General features: G+C 40.7%; 1 protein-coding gene across 7 annotated transcripts in view; it reads left to right on the forward strand.

Annotated features, from left to right (window-relative positions):
• Positions 1-15658, forward strand: part of LOC129724178 (cytokine receptor-like) — a 493346-nt gene that overhangs the window by 73691 nt on the left and 403997 nt on the right. For 5 of the 7 annotated variants that reach the window (XM_055678854.1, XM_055678856.1, XM_055678855.1 and 2 more), the window contains exon 2: positions 8992-9902. The exons of 1 other annotated variant lie outside the window; for it this stretch is intronic. In XM_055678854.1, coding sequence (XP_055534829.1) covers positions 8992-9902 — 911 coding nt within the window. Of the gene's footprint in view, positions 1-8991; positions 9903-10081; positions 10208-15658 lie in introns of those variants that run through there. One more of the 7 variants, XM_055678861.1, reaches the window with a different exon arrangement.

The raw sequence follows: 15658 nt of genomic DNA on the forward strand, positions 1-15658 counted from the left end.
ATGCGGTTCTATTTATATCGTCTTCTGATGGCCGGTTGCGCAGAGACCGAGAAATATCCATATCGGGCGCGAATTTGTGTAGAAATAATCGCACCATCAACCTCGATGGATCCAGATCAATTCCTTTCCACTAACACTAATACCTTCCTTTGATACTTGTGGATGATGCAGAGGATTCCTCGGTCTCTAGTAGCAACAAGTATTAAACTAACACTCCCGATATCCCTTCCTCTATTGATCTGCATTGGGCGTGGCCAGCTACGTTATTGACCAGTGAAAAGAAAAATCACCAGGAATTGTACACTGAAAATGGCTTGCTACTCCTAGGCCCCATTTTGACGGTTCTTTGTGCAATTTCAGCTGATTCTGGTCAATCGCGGGCAACACACGGGCGATCAAATATGCTATGCTATGCTATGCTATGCTATGCTATGCTAGAAACATCTTCTGCACACTGGTAGGGGCAGGCTACCCCGCCAGTGATCCGATACGCAGCTGATATATCAGCAAGAATAATTCTCCCGCACCGCTGTTACCCCGCTAGCAGCACGGACCACTATACGATCGAGCGAGTGGAAGTCAACTACAAGTGGCATCTACAAGGTCGCGTGTAGGATACGGCCACTGTGTCACAACACGAAGCTGGATCGTCATTGTTTGTTCTGCGGAGACGCTCGATTAATCCTACTATCAGCCGTGAGGTCGTGACTTAGACGTTCGGTGAAGTATTAACTTTAGAATTTTTATCATTATTATTAATAGTATTATTATTATTGTTATTATTATAATTATTATTACTATTACTATTATTATTATTATTATTATTATTATTATTATTATTATTATTATTATTATTATTATTATTATTATTATTATTATTATTATTATTACTATTGTTATTAGTATTAGTATTACTGCCTTTTTTTTATTTTGATCCATTGTAGTTTGAAAAATTGTTTTTAAAATTTAATAGCAACTACTTGACCCCCCCCCCCCACATTCGAATATTTATCGTTTGTGTGCGGTAGAGCGTAACGCTCCCGCAAAATGGACGACATGCAGGTGCAACTATTCCTGGATGTGGAAACAACTGGGGAAGAGATTGAGATCCCCCCATCAATTCCCCTCTACCTTCCCCGCTACCTAGCCCCGTACCAAGGGTACCGGCAACACGGGTGAATGCTTACCCAGATGCTTCGAAAGGTCCGTTCGTAGTTTACTTCAGGCCCATAAAGAAGCCTCTAAATATAATTCAAATCGGCAAGCACCTGGCAAAACAGTTTTCGGACGTAACCGAAATTACAAAGGTTAGACCGAACAAACTGCGAGTTGTTGTGAGTAGCTTGAAGCAAGCAAACGCAATTGCTATCTACGAGCTCTTCACGAGAGAGTACCGCGTGTACATCCCTGCCAAGGACGTGGAGGTCGACGGTGTGGTTACCGAAGGAAGCCTCAGGGTCGCTGACATTTTGCGTCACGGGGTTGGCTGCTTCAAGAACCCCCTGATTCAAGATGTAAAGATACTGGATGTCAAGCAATTGCATTCAGTATCCATCGAAGAAGGGAAGAAGAAATTCTTCCCTTCGGATTCCTTCCGTGTAACATTCGCCGGATCCGCACTGCCGAACTACATCTCTTTGGACAGGGTTCGTCTGCCTGTACGCCTGTTCGTACCGCGGGTCATGCATTGCCAAAACTGCAAGCAGTTAGGTCATACAGCCACCTACTGCTGCAACAAGGCACGCTGCAGCAAGTGCGGAGGCAATCATGCTGAGACCGCTTGCAGTGAGGATACTGAAAAGTGTCTTTACTGCGAGGGAACTCGGCATGACCTTTCGGCGTGTCCCGCGTACAAACAGCGCGAGGAAAAAATAAAGCGTTCCCTCAAGGAACGATCAAAGCGCTCTTTCGCAGAAATGCTGAAGAGTGCTGAGCCACCCTCGACAGGAAACATCTTTTCCTTTTTGCCAACCGATGAGGGTACATCTGACGATCCCGTCGAAGGGTGTTCTTATGCCATGCCAGAAGGATCTAGGAAGAGGAGAATGATCAACTCTCCTAATCTTTCTCGCAAAGGTCGCAAGATAACCCCTAGCGGAATGACCAATAAGCCAACACAAAAAGGAAGCGGTGAAGAAAAACCGAAGCAAGTACCCCCCGGTTTTAATTTTGAATCAAACCAGGAGTACCCACCGCTTCCTGGGGCACCAAAAACCGCTCATGCACCCATTTCTCGATCAGAAGATAAAAAAGAAACAGGGTTCATAAAATTTTATGATATTGTGGACTGGATATTTAAAACATTCAACATACCAGATCCCCTACAAAATATTCTTCTTGCCCTTCTTCCTACAGTGAAAACCTTTTTGATGCAACTAGCAGCAACTTGGCCCCTCATTTCAGCTATCATATCTTTCGATGACTAATACGGCGAAAGAGGTTAGGAATTTTATCACTGTATTACAGTGGAATTGCAGAAGTATCATCCCCAAATTCGATCTATTTTCTCATTTAATAAATACATACAATTGTGACGCATTTGCGCTCTGTGAAACCTTTCTCAATTCAAACGATCAACTCAATTTCCACGATTTTAACATTATTCGTCGAGATCGAGACTCACACGGTGGAGGGGTACTTTTAGGGATTAAAAAGTGCTATTCCTTCTTCCGAATCGACCTCCCCTCGATCTCGAATATTGAAATCGTTGCCATTCAAACGAATATGAATGGAAAAGACCTATGCCTTGTTTCGTTATATATGCCTCCATCCGCGCGGATTGAACAGAAGCATCTCACTGATATAGCAGAGTTGCTTCCCGCGCCTTTTTTGATATTGGGAGATTTTAATTCTCACTGTTCGCTATGGGGGTCGCTGTACGACGACAACCGATCTTCTTTAATCTGTAACTTGATCGACAACTTCAATATGACTGTTTTGAATACTGGGGACACGTGTACCTAATCCTCCAGCACGTGAAAGCGTGCTTGACCTATCCCTTTGCTCGACATCACTAGCGTTAGATTGCCGGTGGAAAGTAATCAACGATCCCCACGGTAGTGATCATCTTCCAATCGTTATATCAATTGCTAATGGTTCAACTCCCCCGAACCCAATCAATATTTCCTACGACCTTACACGTAATATTGATTGGAAGTGTTATGAGTCTATTATAGCGCAATCTATCGAGACTCACGAGGAACTTCCTCCGGAGGAAGAATACGCGTTCTTAGCTGGCTTGATAATCGACGCCGCGACTCAAGCTCAGACGAAACCGATACCCGGGGTAACGATTAGACAGCGCCCTCCCAACAAATGGTGGGACAAAGAATCCCCCGAAAAAACGCGGGTACTGGCGGCGGTTCGTAAACGCGTTGTCCAGGGAAACAGCGATGAGCATTCTTTGGGATACCGCCAGGCGCATGCGGAACCGTGACGTTTCGAATGAGAGCGAGGAGTATTCAGATCGCTGGATACTCGATTTTGCCAAAAAGGTCTGTCCAGACTCTGTACCGGAACAGAAAACCATTCGCGACGCGTTATTAGTAACTACGGAAGAGCCTCCATTTTCGATGTTGGAATTTTCAATGGCTCTCCTGTCGTGCAACAATAAGGCTCCAGGGTTAGATAGAATAAAATTCAACCTGTTGAAGAATCTACCCGACTCTGCAAAAAGACGCTTGTTGAATTTGTTCAACAAGTTTCTTGAGCTTAAGATTGTTCCGCATGACTGGAGGGAGGTAAAAGTCATTGCTATTCGGAAACCCGGGAAACCTGCCTCTGATCACAATTCATATAGGCCGATTGCGATGCTCTCTTGCCTCCGGAAATTAATGGAGAAAATGATCCTCTTACGGTTAGACAAATGGGTCGAAACAAACAGGTTACTTTCAGATATTCTTTGGACAGGGTTCGTCTGCCTGTACGCCTGTTCGTACCGCGGGTCATGCATTGCCAAAACTGCAAGCAGTTAGGTCATACAGCCACCTACTGCTGCAACAAGGCACGCTGCAGCAAGTGCGGAGGCAATCATGCTGAGACCGCTTGCAGTGAGGATACTGAAAAGTGTCTTTACTGCGAGGGAACTCGGCATGACCTTTCGGCGTGTCCCGCGTACAAACAGCGCGAGGAAAAAATAAAGCGTTCCCTCAAGGAACGATCAAAGCGCTCTTTCGCAGAAATGCTGAAGAGTGCTGAGCCACCCTCGACAGGAAACATCTTTTCCTTTTTGCCAACCGATGAGGGTACATCTGACGATCCCGTCGAAGGGTGTTCTTATGCCATGCCAGAAGGATCTAGGAAGAGGAGAATGATCAACTCTCCTAATCTTTCTCGCAAAGGTCGCAAGATAACCCCTAGCGGAATGACCAATAAGCCAACACAAAAAGGAAGCGGTGAAGAAAAACCGAAGCAAGTACCCCCCGGTTTTAATTTTGAATCAAACCAGGAGTACCCACCGCTTCCTGGGGCACCAAAAACCGCTCATGCACCCATTTCTCGATCAGAAGATAAAAAAGAAACAGGGTTCATAAAATTTTATGATATTGTGGACTGGATATTTAAAACATTCAACATACCAGATCCCCTACAAAATATTCTTCTTGCCCTTCTTCCTACAGTGAAAACCTTTTTGATGCAACTAGCAGCAACTTGGCCCCTCATTTCAGCTATCATATCTTTCGATGACTAATACGGCGAAAGAGGTTAGGAATTTTATCACTGTATTACAGTGGAATTGCAGAAGTATCATCCCCAAATTCGATCTATTTTCTCATTTAATAAATACATACAATTGTGACGCATTTGCGCTCTGTGAAACCTTTCTCAATTCAAACGATCAACTCAATTTCCACGATTTTAACATTATTCGTCGAGATCGAGACTCACACGGTGGAGGGGTACTTTTAGGGATTAAAGAGTGCTATTCCTTCTTCCGAATCGACCTCCCCTCGATCTCGAATATTGAAATCGTTGCCATTCAAACGAATATGAATGGAAAAGACCTATGCCTTGTTTCGTTATATATGCCTCCATCCGCGCGGATTGAACAGAAGCATCTCACTGATATAGCAGAGTTGCTTCCCGCGCCTTTTTTGATATTGGGAGATTTTAATTCTCACTGTTCGCTATGGGGGTCGCTGTACGACGACAACCGATCTTCTTTAATCTGTAACTTGATCGACAACTTCAATATGACTGTTTTGAATACTGGGGACACGTGTACCTAATCCTCCAGCACGTGAAAGCGTGCTTGACCTATCCCTTTGCTCGACATCACTAGCGTTAGATTGCCGGTGGAAAGTAATCAACGATCCCCACGGTAGTGATCATCTTCCAATCGTTATATCAATTGCTAATGGTTCAACTCCCCCGAACCCAATCAATATTTCCTACGACCTTACACGTAATATTGATTGGAAGTGTTATGAGTCTATTATAGCGCAATCTATCGAGACTCACGAGGAACTTCCTCCGGAGGAAGAATACGCGTTCTTAGCTGGCTTGATAATCGACGCCGCGACTCAAGCTCAGACGAAACCGATACCCGGGGTAACGATTAGACAGCGCCCTCCCAACAAATGGTGGGACAAAGAATCCCGCGAAAAAACGCGGGTACTGGCGGCGGTTCGTAAACGCGTTGTCCAGGGAAACAGCGATGAGCATTCTTTGGGATACCGCCAGGCGCATGCGGAACCGTGACGTTTCGAATGAGAGCGAGGAGTATTCAGATCGCTGGATACTCGATTTTGCCAAAAAGGTCTGTCCAGACTCTGTACCGGAACAGAAAACCTTTCGCGACGCGTTATTAGTAACTACGGAAGAGCCTCCATTTTCGGTGTTGGAATTTTCAATGGCTCTCCTGTCGTGCAACAATAAGGCTCCAGGGTTAGATAGAATAAAATTCAACCTGTTGAAGAATCTACCCGACTCTGCAAAAAGACGCTTGTTGAATTTGTTCAACAAGTTTCTTGAGCTTAAGATTGTTCCGCATGACTGGAGGGAGGTAAAAGTCATTGCTATTCGGAAACCCGGAAACCTGCCTCTGATCACAATTCATATAGGCCGATTGCGATGCTCTCTTGCCTCCGGAAATTAATGGAGAAAATGATCCTCTTACGGTTAGACAAATGGGTCGAAACAAACAGGTTACTTTCAGATATTCAATTTGGCTTTCGCCGGGGCAAAGGGACGAACGATTGCCTAGCGTTGCTTTCTACTGAAATTCAACTAGCCTTTGCTCGAAAAGAGCAAATGGCTTCTGCGTTCATGGATATTAAGGGGGCTTTTGACTCTGTCTCTGTAGAAGTTTTAAGCGCGAAACTTCATTCGCAGGGACTTTCACCAAATTTGAATAACTTTTTGCTCAATTTGTTGTCAGAAAAGCATATGTATTTCTCACATGGCGATTCGACAACTTTCCGAATTAGTTACATGGGCCTCCCCCAGGGCTCATGTTTAAGTCCTCTCTTATATAATTTTTACGTCAATGACATCGATGAATGTCTTGCAAATTCATGCACGCTAAGGCAACTTGCAGACGATAGCGTTGTATCCATTACTGGTGGCAAGGCTAGCGATCTGCAAGGACCATTGCAAGATACCTTAGACAATTTGTCTGAATGGGCTCTTAAGCTGGGTATCGAATTCTCTCCGGAGAAAACTGAGCTGGTCGTTTTTTCTAAGAAGCATAACCCAGCTCAGCTGCAGCTCCTACTAACGGGTAAAACGATCTCTCAGGTTTTAGTCGCTAAATATCTCGGGGTCTGGTTCGACTCTAAATGCACCTGGGCTTGTCATATTAGGTATCTGACACAAAAATGCCAACAGAGGATTAATTTTCTTCGTACGATTACCGGAACTTGGTGGGGTGCTCACCCAGGAGACCTTCTAAGGTTATACCAAACAACGATATTGTCAGTTCTTGAGTACGGCTGTTTCTGCTTTCGCTCCGCCGCGAACACGCACATTATAAAATTAGAGAGAATACAATATCGTTGTTTGCGTATTGCCTTGGGTTGCATGCAGTCGACCCATACGATGAGTCTTGAAGTGTTAGCGGGTATTCTTCCGTTGTAACATCGTTTTTGGAATCTCTCTTACCGGTTGCTAATTCGATGCACAGTTATGAACCCATTAGTAATTGAAAATTTCGAGAGGTTGGTCGACCTTCAATCTCAATCCAGATTTATGACTTTATATTTTGACTATATGGCTCAAGATATTAATCCTTCTTCATACGATTCCTCCAATGTCGCACTTTTAGCTACTTCTAATAATGCTATATTCTTCGACACCACCATGAACCAAGACATTTCTGGTATCCCGGATCAATTGCGACCCCAAGAAATCCCTAAGATTTTTTCCAATAAGTTTAAACATGTTAGTTATGATAAAAGGTTTTACACTGACGGATCTAATCTATATGAGTCAACTGGCTTCGGTGTTTTCCACGAAAATTTTACCGCCTCCTACAAACTCGATGCTCCTGCTTCCGTGTACGTCGCAGAACTTGCTGCTATTCAGTACTCTCTTGGAATCATCGAAACCCTACCCATAGACCACTACTTCATCTTCACAGATAGTCTCAGTGCCATTGAGGCTCTGCGATCAATGAAGCCTGTGAAGCACACCCCGTATTTTCTGGGGAAAATACGGCGGTTTTTAAGTGCTTTAACAGATAAAAATTACCGGGTTACCTTAGCGTGGGTCCCTTCTCATTGCTCGATTCCGGGTAACGAAAAGGCTGACTCTTTAGCTAAGGTGGGTGCTATTGACGGCGATATTTATGAAAGACCAATTGCTTATGATGAATTTTATAGCATTTTGCGTCAGAGAACACTCAACAGTTGGCAATCATCATGGAACTCAGATGAACTGGGACGGTGGCTACATTCCATTTTTCCTAAGGTATCGACGAAAGCATGGTTCAAGGGGTTGGATGTAGGTCGGGACTTCATTCGCGTGATGTCCAGACTTATGTCCAATCACTACACGTTAAACACGCATCTCTTTCGTATAGGGCTTGTAGACAGTAATCACTGCGTTTGTGGCGATGGCTACCATGACATCGAGCATGTTGTTTAGTCGTGTGCCGAATTCTGTGATGTTAGGTCCGAGCTTATAGATTCCCTCCGGGCCCGAGGAAAACAACCGAACGTACCCGTTAGAGACATTCTGGGAAGCGGTGATCTCCAGTACATGACACAGCTATACGTGTTCATAAAACACGCTGGTTTTAAAATATGAAACTCTTCTATCTATTTGTTAGATTACCATTCCCGCTACACGCTGAAAGAAGATGATACACTAAGCTGGAGACACTCAAACGAAGACTCGGCATCTTTATGTTCACGCAGACACCTCAGTCCAAACTGCTCAAATAGAACATCACTGCTTAGCCATGTACAAATAAATAAATCGTATAACTCAATATAGTTAAAATCAAAATTGTAACTCTCCTCCTCTCACCTTAAATCCCCACTAGCTCGTAGTCGGCCGCGAGAATAAAGAAAAGGCCTCCCTCTTTTCCCTGCTAATTTAGAATTTAAAAAAAATGTACTTGGCTTAGTTAAACATAAATTGTATCGTGCCGTGTCAAATAAACTATTTAAAAAAAACGATATTGAAGATGGTGTCATAATTATTTCCACCAGTATATTAAGAAACCATTAACGCTAAAAAACTCATATTTTTTCCTCTGTTTACATCACCCCGAAAACATTGTCCATATTACCCCAATAGCTGTCCATTTCACCCCAAACGATTTTTTCGTGTCCGAGAATCATTATTTTTAGTTTTTTTTGTTCTTTTGACGTCATTATTACGATCTATCGTGTAAGAATGTAGAAAATAGATCAATATTACTGTAATACTTGACATTTCTGTGATAGAAAACACAGGCAACGAAACAACAAGAGTTTTTCTTAGAGGGTTCAAGCTACCCCAAATTTCCTACCTCATATAACCTTGATATTTTGTTAATATTTTCAGATTGTCAATGAAACAACTATTCAACTTAGTGTACATAACTCCCCAGTTAACGCAATCCAATATATATGTAAGTTAAACAATACTAAAGGCGTCGATATGCGGAGCGTTTTTATAGGCTATAAACCATACAACGTAACGAACTTCAAATGTCGTTCGGAGAATTGGCAGAAAATGAATTGTTCCTTTGAACAAGCATACAATCCTATACCAACTAAATATGATTTGAGCTTCCGATTCGATACATCTCCTGTTGATTTTACGTGTCCCCTTGAAGGACAGTTCAATAACACATGGAAGTGTTCTATTGATTTAGATTCTTCGTATCGGCAGTCACATGAATTGTATTATTTTATGCTGGAATCGAGTAATATTTTTGGAAAAAACCATCAACAATTCTTGGTAAACAATTTCAATAGCGTTATTCCGGAAGCTCCATCTAAATGCACTGTAAGCAATATTACATCTAATAGTGCAATACTCCATTGGGCGATTTCTTACAAACTACAAACGTTCAGAAGAGACTTCGTTTTTCATGTCAAAATTCTTTCCATTTATGACCATAGAGTATGGAAAACCATTGATGTTAGCCATATAAAAAAAACTTTAACGAATTATACGCTACCCATTGAAAAATTGATGTTTGCCGATGCTCATTATGATGTCAGAATTCGAATGAAAACCGCTACGGCTGAAGATGTTGACGAAATGTGGTCCAACTATTCCAGTTGTTTGTTTAACACATTGCCTAAAAGACCAGATAATCCACCAGAAGTTGCTATAGGTGGATTTGAAATCAACGCTTACAATGATATTTTTGTCTACTGGAAAGAGATACCAAAAAGCCAACATAATTCTGCCCTTGGATTTCGATACAAAATTACGGAAATAAGAAAAAATGGTTTACCAATCAGGTAAGTTTTGACGTGGAACTACGTTTTTGTTTTCTATACTGTAAAAATAGAAGTGAAACTGGATAGACATGTGAAAAGTTGAACAATGTTGTAATACGTTACTATTATTATTTATTTCATTGCTCAGCGGTAAAAACTGATAAAAAATTTCATGGACACATTTATGCAAACAATGAACCAATCACTTGCGAGTATATATGGCATGGACGACATGAATAGACACCAACCATTCATTATCAAACAGTCTCCCCATCCCAACAAGTCAATTAATGTTTGCTTCCATGAATTAATTTGATGTCCCGAAGGTAAATTTTTCGAAAAGTTTTAAAACAGCCTTCTTTTTTGAACAATTTGTTAATCTGCTGTTAGAATCTAACAAAAACTGATGTTTTAAAAAAAACATGCTGGTGAAGACAACAGTATCGTACAGTACAGGTGCAGCAGAGCGCCGCTAGTCTATCATTGCAGTGGCGCACGATTTCTCTTTGTGTGCAATCAAGGAAAACATGCAATGCTGATGGTGATTAACTGTCAATTTCATTAATGTATTACCATAAATAACCCAACAAGAATTGAACATTTTTGCAATTTACTCAGAATCTTTATTTAAATTGCAACATCGTTTTTTATTTTAACTAAACAAATAATATATTTTAAATTTAAAAAATAAAATGCGTATATAAGCTGTCTTCGTAATACAGTAAATGTGATTGGCAAAAGAAAAAAAAATTGGCAAACAAAAAACGAAAATGAATCAACATAAACTTTAACTACGTTGTAATTATTGATTGCTACGATTTATTCTGGAACTTGTCAGTCATTAGTTTATTTTATCCATGTTACATAAAGGTCTAATGAAGCATTTACGTCAGTGTCACATTGTTAAACAAGCTACTCTATTAGAAATCCTCAGCAGAAGTCAACCCACTCCCGACGGAGAGAAATCAGTTTTTACCACAAAAAATGAACTTTATACTTTTATTCCTAATCAACTATACTGCCGTTCAAAGCATAGTTGTCCCAGCGTGCATATGATTTGTGTAGAACACTGCGATGAATGCACATGCTTTTTTCGTTTGATTTGAACGGCAGAAACGATCGGTCGAACGAAAATAAGTTTTTCTCTTTCTCTCGTGTGACGATTTTTTTCTAACGATAGCGAGTTTTAAAATCGGCTTCTCTGAAACTGCGGAGAAGCCGATTTTAAAACTCTTTCGCTCGATCATTTACAATGTATGTTGAAAGGAGCAAACTAGAGTATGATCGGCAGCATGTGGCGTGTTTTATTTTAGTTTCTCTCGTTCTTGACTAGTTCTTGACTGGCTGTCTGAACGGTCAATGACTGATTTTTTTCGCCGTATCGGATAGGATTGGGGCACTGCTTTCAGATGCACGTTATTTTTTGGTGGAGAAGTTTGTTGTTGTTGTTGATGTTTAGCGATTATTGCTTGAGGACAAATGAGGTGGAGATATATAGCGAATTTCTTTATTCCACTGTGTGCGGGCAAAACTGCCGAGGAATAATAAAACGTCATCGCCATTTAAGACACAAGTACGAAAGAGATGCCAGATGGTGGATTGATTACGAACTTAGCACGTGCGGTGGTGGGTTGAAGCTGACAAATTTTACAGTGCGCTTCGGGCAGCACGGCAGGTCAAAACTGGTTCAAAATCGAGCGAATAAAGAAGGGTTTTGACAGCAGTTAGTGCGCTTCCAGGTCAAAACGAGGTGAGCTGGTGGAATAAAGAAATTCGCTAATAGTTTGAATATTTCTTCATGCGGAATGCTGAAATCCGTCGTAGTTATACGTCGCAAAGCGCTTACAGGCACAAGTAGTGTTTTTACTTCTGCCAACGCGGCTAACATTATACCATATGTTGCGTTGCGCGCGGCTGTAATTTATATTTTTCCGAAGCCTATTCAGATTCTTGTTTCGCTTATATCATTGGCCCAACAAATAGGCCGATATAAACTAGGGTGGGGAAAAGTGATCGGTTTTCCAGAACCAAATTTTTTTTGGTTCTTTTTGGGGCCCCAAACAACCCTAAACTTACCGGATGTCGATTGGTTTTGTCTCCGCTTGGCGCATAGCATTTCAAATTTGTATGAAATTTTATATGGGAAAACCTACTTTTTTGCATTTACCTTTCAAGAGAGTTCAATAATCATCTAGTAATGCACTACATTATGTAAAAGTATAATATTTTAGATGCCTAACAACTTTGCAAGGCACTGAAGGGCTAAGATGTCCCTAAGAAAATCTTGTTTTCTGCCAACAGTACCAACGTACCGGCGGCGCTAGGATTCCCATTAGAAATAACCTGTCGTAACGAGAATCTACAACGTATTTTAGAGGTTACTTCTGATGTAAATCTGACTAACGCCGGTACACTGACCGTGTTGGCAGAAAAAATGATTTGCAACATAAATTTCGACATACTCAACTTTGAACAGCTCCACTATTTTTTTGGGACACCCTAGCTCTTTGATGTCTTCGGCCAAGTTGTTAGGCATCAAAAAACCTATCATTTGAAGTCATGAAACCTATGGTTTGAGCCACTGTGAGCTCTTTAAAATGGAAAATGCAAAAACGTTGTTTGCCATACAAATCTCCATATAAATATGAAATGCAATGCGCCAAGCGGAAACTAAACCAATTGACTTCCGATAAATTTAGGATTGTTTGGGGCTCCAAATAGAACAAAAAAAAACTTGGTTCTGATTTTCTGCTATCAGGTTTCGTTTTGCCTTTATCCTAGAAAGGTAAAGCAATCACTGGAAAAACCGAAGGTATAAAAGTGGTCCCAATGGCCGAATGTCATATACCACTCGACTTCTTTCGACGAACTGAACATTTTCTGTATGTATGTATGTATGTGTGTATGTGTGTGTGTATGTGCAACTTTTTTTTCTCACTCACTTTTCTCAAAGATGGCTGGACCGATTTTCATAAAATTAATTGCAAATGAAAGGTCTAGTTGCGCCATAAGTTGCTATTGAATTTCATTGTAATCGGATGTCTAGTTTAGAGGTTATGTATCAAAATGTAAAAATTACGAAACATCAATATCTCAGAAACCACACAACCGATTTCAATAAAACTGGTTTCAAATGATTGGGCTGTCCCCAGAACCCTTAACTTTTGAATTTCGTTATGATTGAACATATGGTTCAAAAGTAATGTAAAGAAAAGTTATCCTGAGGTTGTTTAAACTCACTCATTTTTCTCAGTGATGGCTGAACCGATTTTCACAAAATTAGTGTCAAATGAAAGGTCTAGTTGCCCTATAGGTTGCTATTGAATTTTTTTTCGGATTGTAACTGTGTCCGTTGTTCATAAAAATGTGAAATCACAAAATGAAAGTAAACATATTGACTTTCTCCTAACGATCACTGGCTAATTAAAAGATAGAAAAATGATTGAAATGGCCGAATTTCATATACTACTCAACTCAGTTCGACGAGTCGAGCATTTTCTGCATATATGCATGTATAGGGGTATATGTTTGTGTGTGGGTGTGTACGTGTGTATGTGCACCTTTCATTCGCACTCACTTTTCTCAGAGATGGTCTGACCGATTCTTTCTATCTTGGTGTCAAATGTAGGGTCTATTTGCCGCTTAGGTTGCTATTGAATTTCATTGTAATCAAACTTTTAGTTTTGGCGCTGCCTCAGAATGTGAAAAACGCTCTTATATCTAAAAGGTATAAAAGTGCTCAAAAGGGCCGAATGTCGTATACCACTCGACTCAGTTCGACGAGCTGAGCATTTTCTGCATGTGTGTGTGTGTGTAACGCTCTCCCAATCTCACTCAATTTTCTCAGAGATGGCTGAATCGATTTTGATGAAATCAATTGCAAATGAAAGGCTCTTGACATTAAGTATGTTTTTTTTAGGAAATGTATTTTTTTTGGGAAAATATAAGATGACCCTGTTTGGATGTTATGTAAGGGAGTAGATTTATGTGGATGCTGGTCTTGTATATATAGGGTATTATTATGAAAAGTGAATATGCATACAAACGAAGAGAGTACCGGATCATACATATATGGATTAAATGTAATATGGTCGTACATACAAACAGCGAGCGGTAGCACACCTGGGAAAAACTTAACGATGCCGACGATGCATAGCACAGTGATCCGCGCATGGATTTCGGCAATATGTGCGCGAGGGATGCTGATTCCTATAAATTTTATATATCGTAATGCAACAAATTTCGAACACTTGAGCTAGGATGTAACTTCTTGCACTGTAGAATAAACTAAAAATGAACTTTTTTTATCGACCTAAATAGTTTAACAAGTTTGTTATTTTATTGTTGTTGCAGTTAAGTGCTATTTACATAGATTTAAACACGCTTCGTACATGCAAACAAGGAGAGTTTAGAAATCGGCTTTGATTCAGGTTCCGAACACTTCAACGTAATCGCTGAGTGTTCAAAGTTTGGGACTGTTCGAAGTTTGAATCAAAATGGCAGGTTCATTATGGGGTAATGTTTTGGTGGGGGTTTCTTTCATGGTTCAAGAAAAAAAACGGGCAAAACGGGTTACTTAAACAATGAGTGATATGAAAGGTAGTGGTTAATAATGCCTCTGAGGCGAATTTTTTTTTAGTGTTCTTTCTGTTGAAAACACACGAAGCTAAAATGCTAATAGCATATAAATAAAGAGAAAAAGCAACGGAGGAAAAGGCGACAAAAGCATTTTTGGTGGCAGAATTCCTTCTCTGTTCGTTTTTCTGGTGCACAGGATGGCCAGAGGAAAGCAAGTAAAATTGTGATTGAAATGTTTTTTTTTTATGAAAAAACGTTTATTGAAGTGGTAAGCGCCCATGGAGTTTTGTATGTCAAAAATCTAAAAAGGAAGATGAATTTTATCAAAACAAAAAATATTCTGAAGACTGGAAGACAGACATGTAGGGTAAAAAATAAAATGACTGACGGTAAGCCTGACAGGAAATATTGAAGACTTATTTGACAGAAGCCACCGTTAGCTGAATTATTTTACTGACGGGAGTCAATAGGCAGAACCAAACGGAAAAAAAGTATACTGAAGTAAAGGCGTGAAGAAAAAGAAAAAGTCGCCGAAAATATCAAGAGCCTTGCAATGACAGGCGTAACAGGGTCTAGAGAAGGAAATGGCGTGAAGAAATAAAAAAGTCGCCTAGAGACAGACATTGAAGAATTTAGATGACATAAATGACTTGGAGGGTTGACATTAACAAGGAAAAAATACGAGAAAAATCTAGACAACACTTTTGCGTACGATGCGAATATAAATATGGGGAAAATGTATAACAAGAGGAAGGCCTCTCAGTTACGAGGCAGATTTGATAAAAGCGGCGAATGGCCCGAATATTAAGAATAAAAAAACAGGAGGAGGTGCGAAACCCAAAGAACAATGAGACATGACAACTAGGAGTAGGAGCGATTTTTTCAGAAAAGGCCGACCAGATGAAAAGACTACTAACTTCAAGGGATTCCAACTATTCTTTCATTAGTTAAGGTTGGGTGAGTGTATACATCGGGAGTAATTAACCCGGAATGGTTGAGGTGAATGCTGACTGGAAGAGTAAACAAGGGAGTAGTTAACCCAGAATGAATGGAAGTGCGAAATTTTTCTTTTATTTCCTAACCTTCAGGAATCACTAGAGCGAGTAGTCGCACCTTCGGACGGAAGGGGGAAAGGTAGATGCAGGCAACTGCATTTTCGGTGAAGTGTAAGTAAAATGTAAGTATGACGGTATAAAAAA

The sequence above is a fragment of the Wyeomyia smithii genome, chromosome 2 (genome assembly GCF_029784165.1).
Source record: "Wyeomyia smithii strain HCP4-BCI-WySm-NY-G18 chromosome 2, ASM2978416v1, whole genome shotgun sequence".
NCBI lineage: Eukaryota > Metazoa > Arthropoda > Insecta > Diptera > Culicidae > Wyeomyia > Wyeomyia smithii.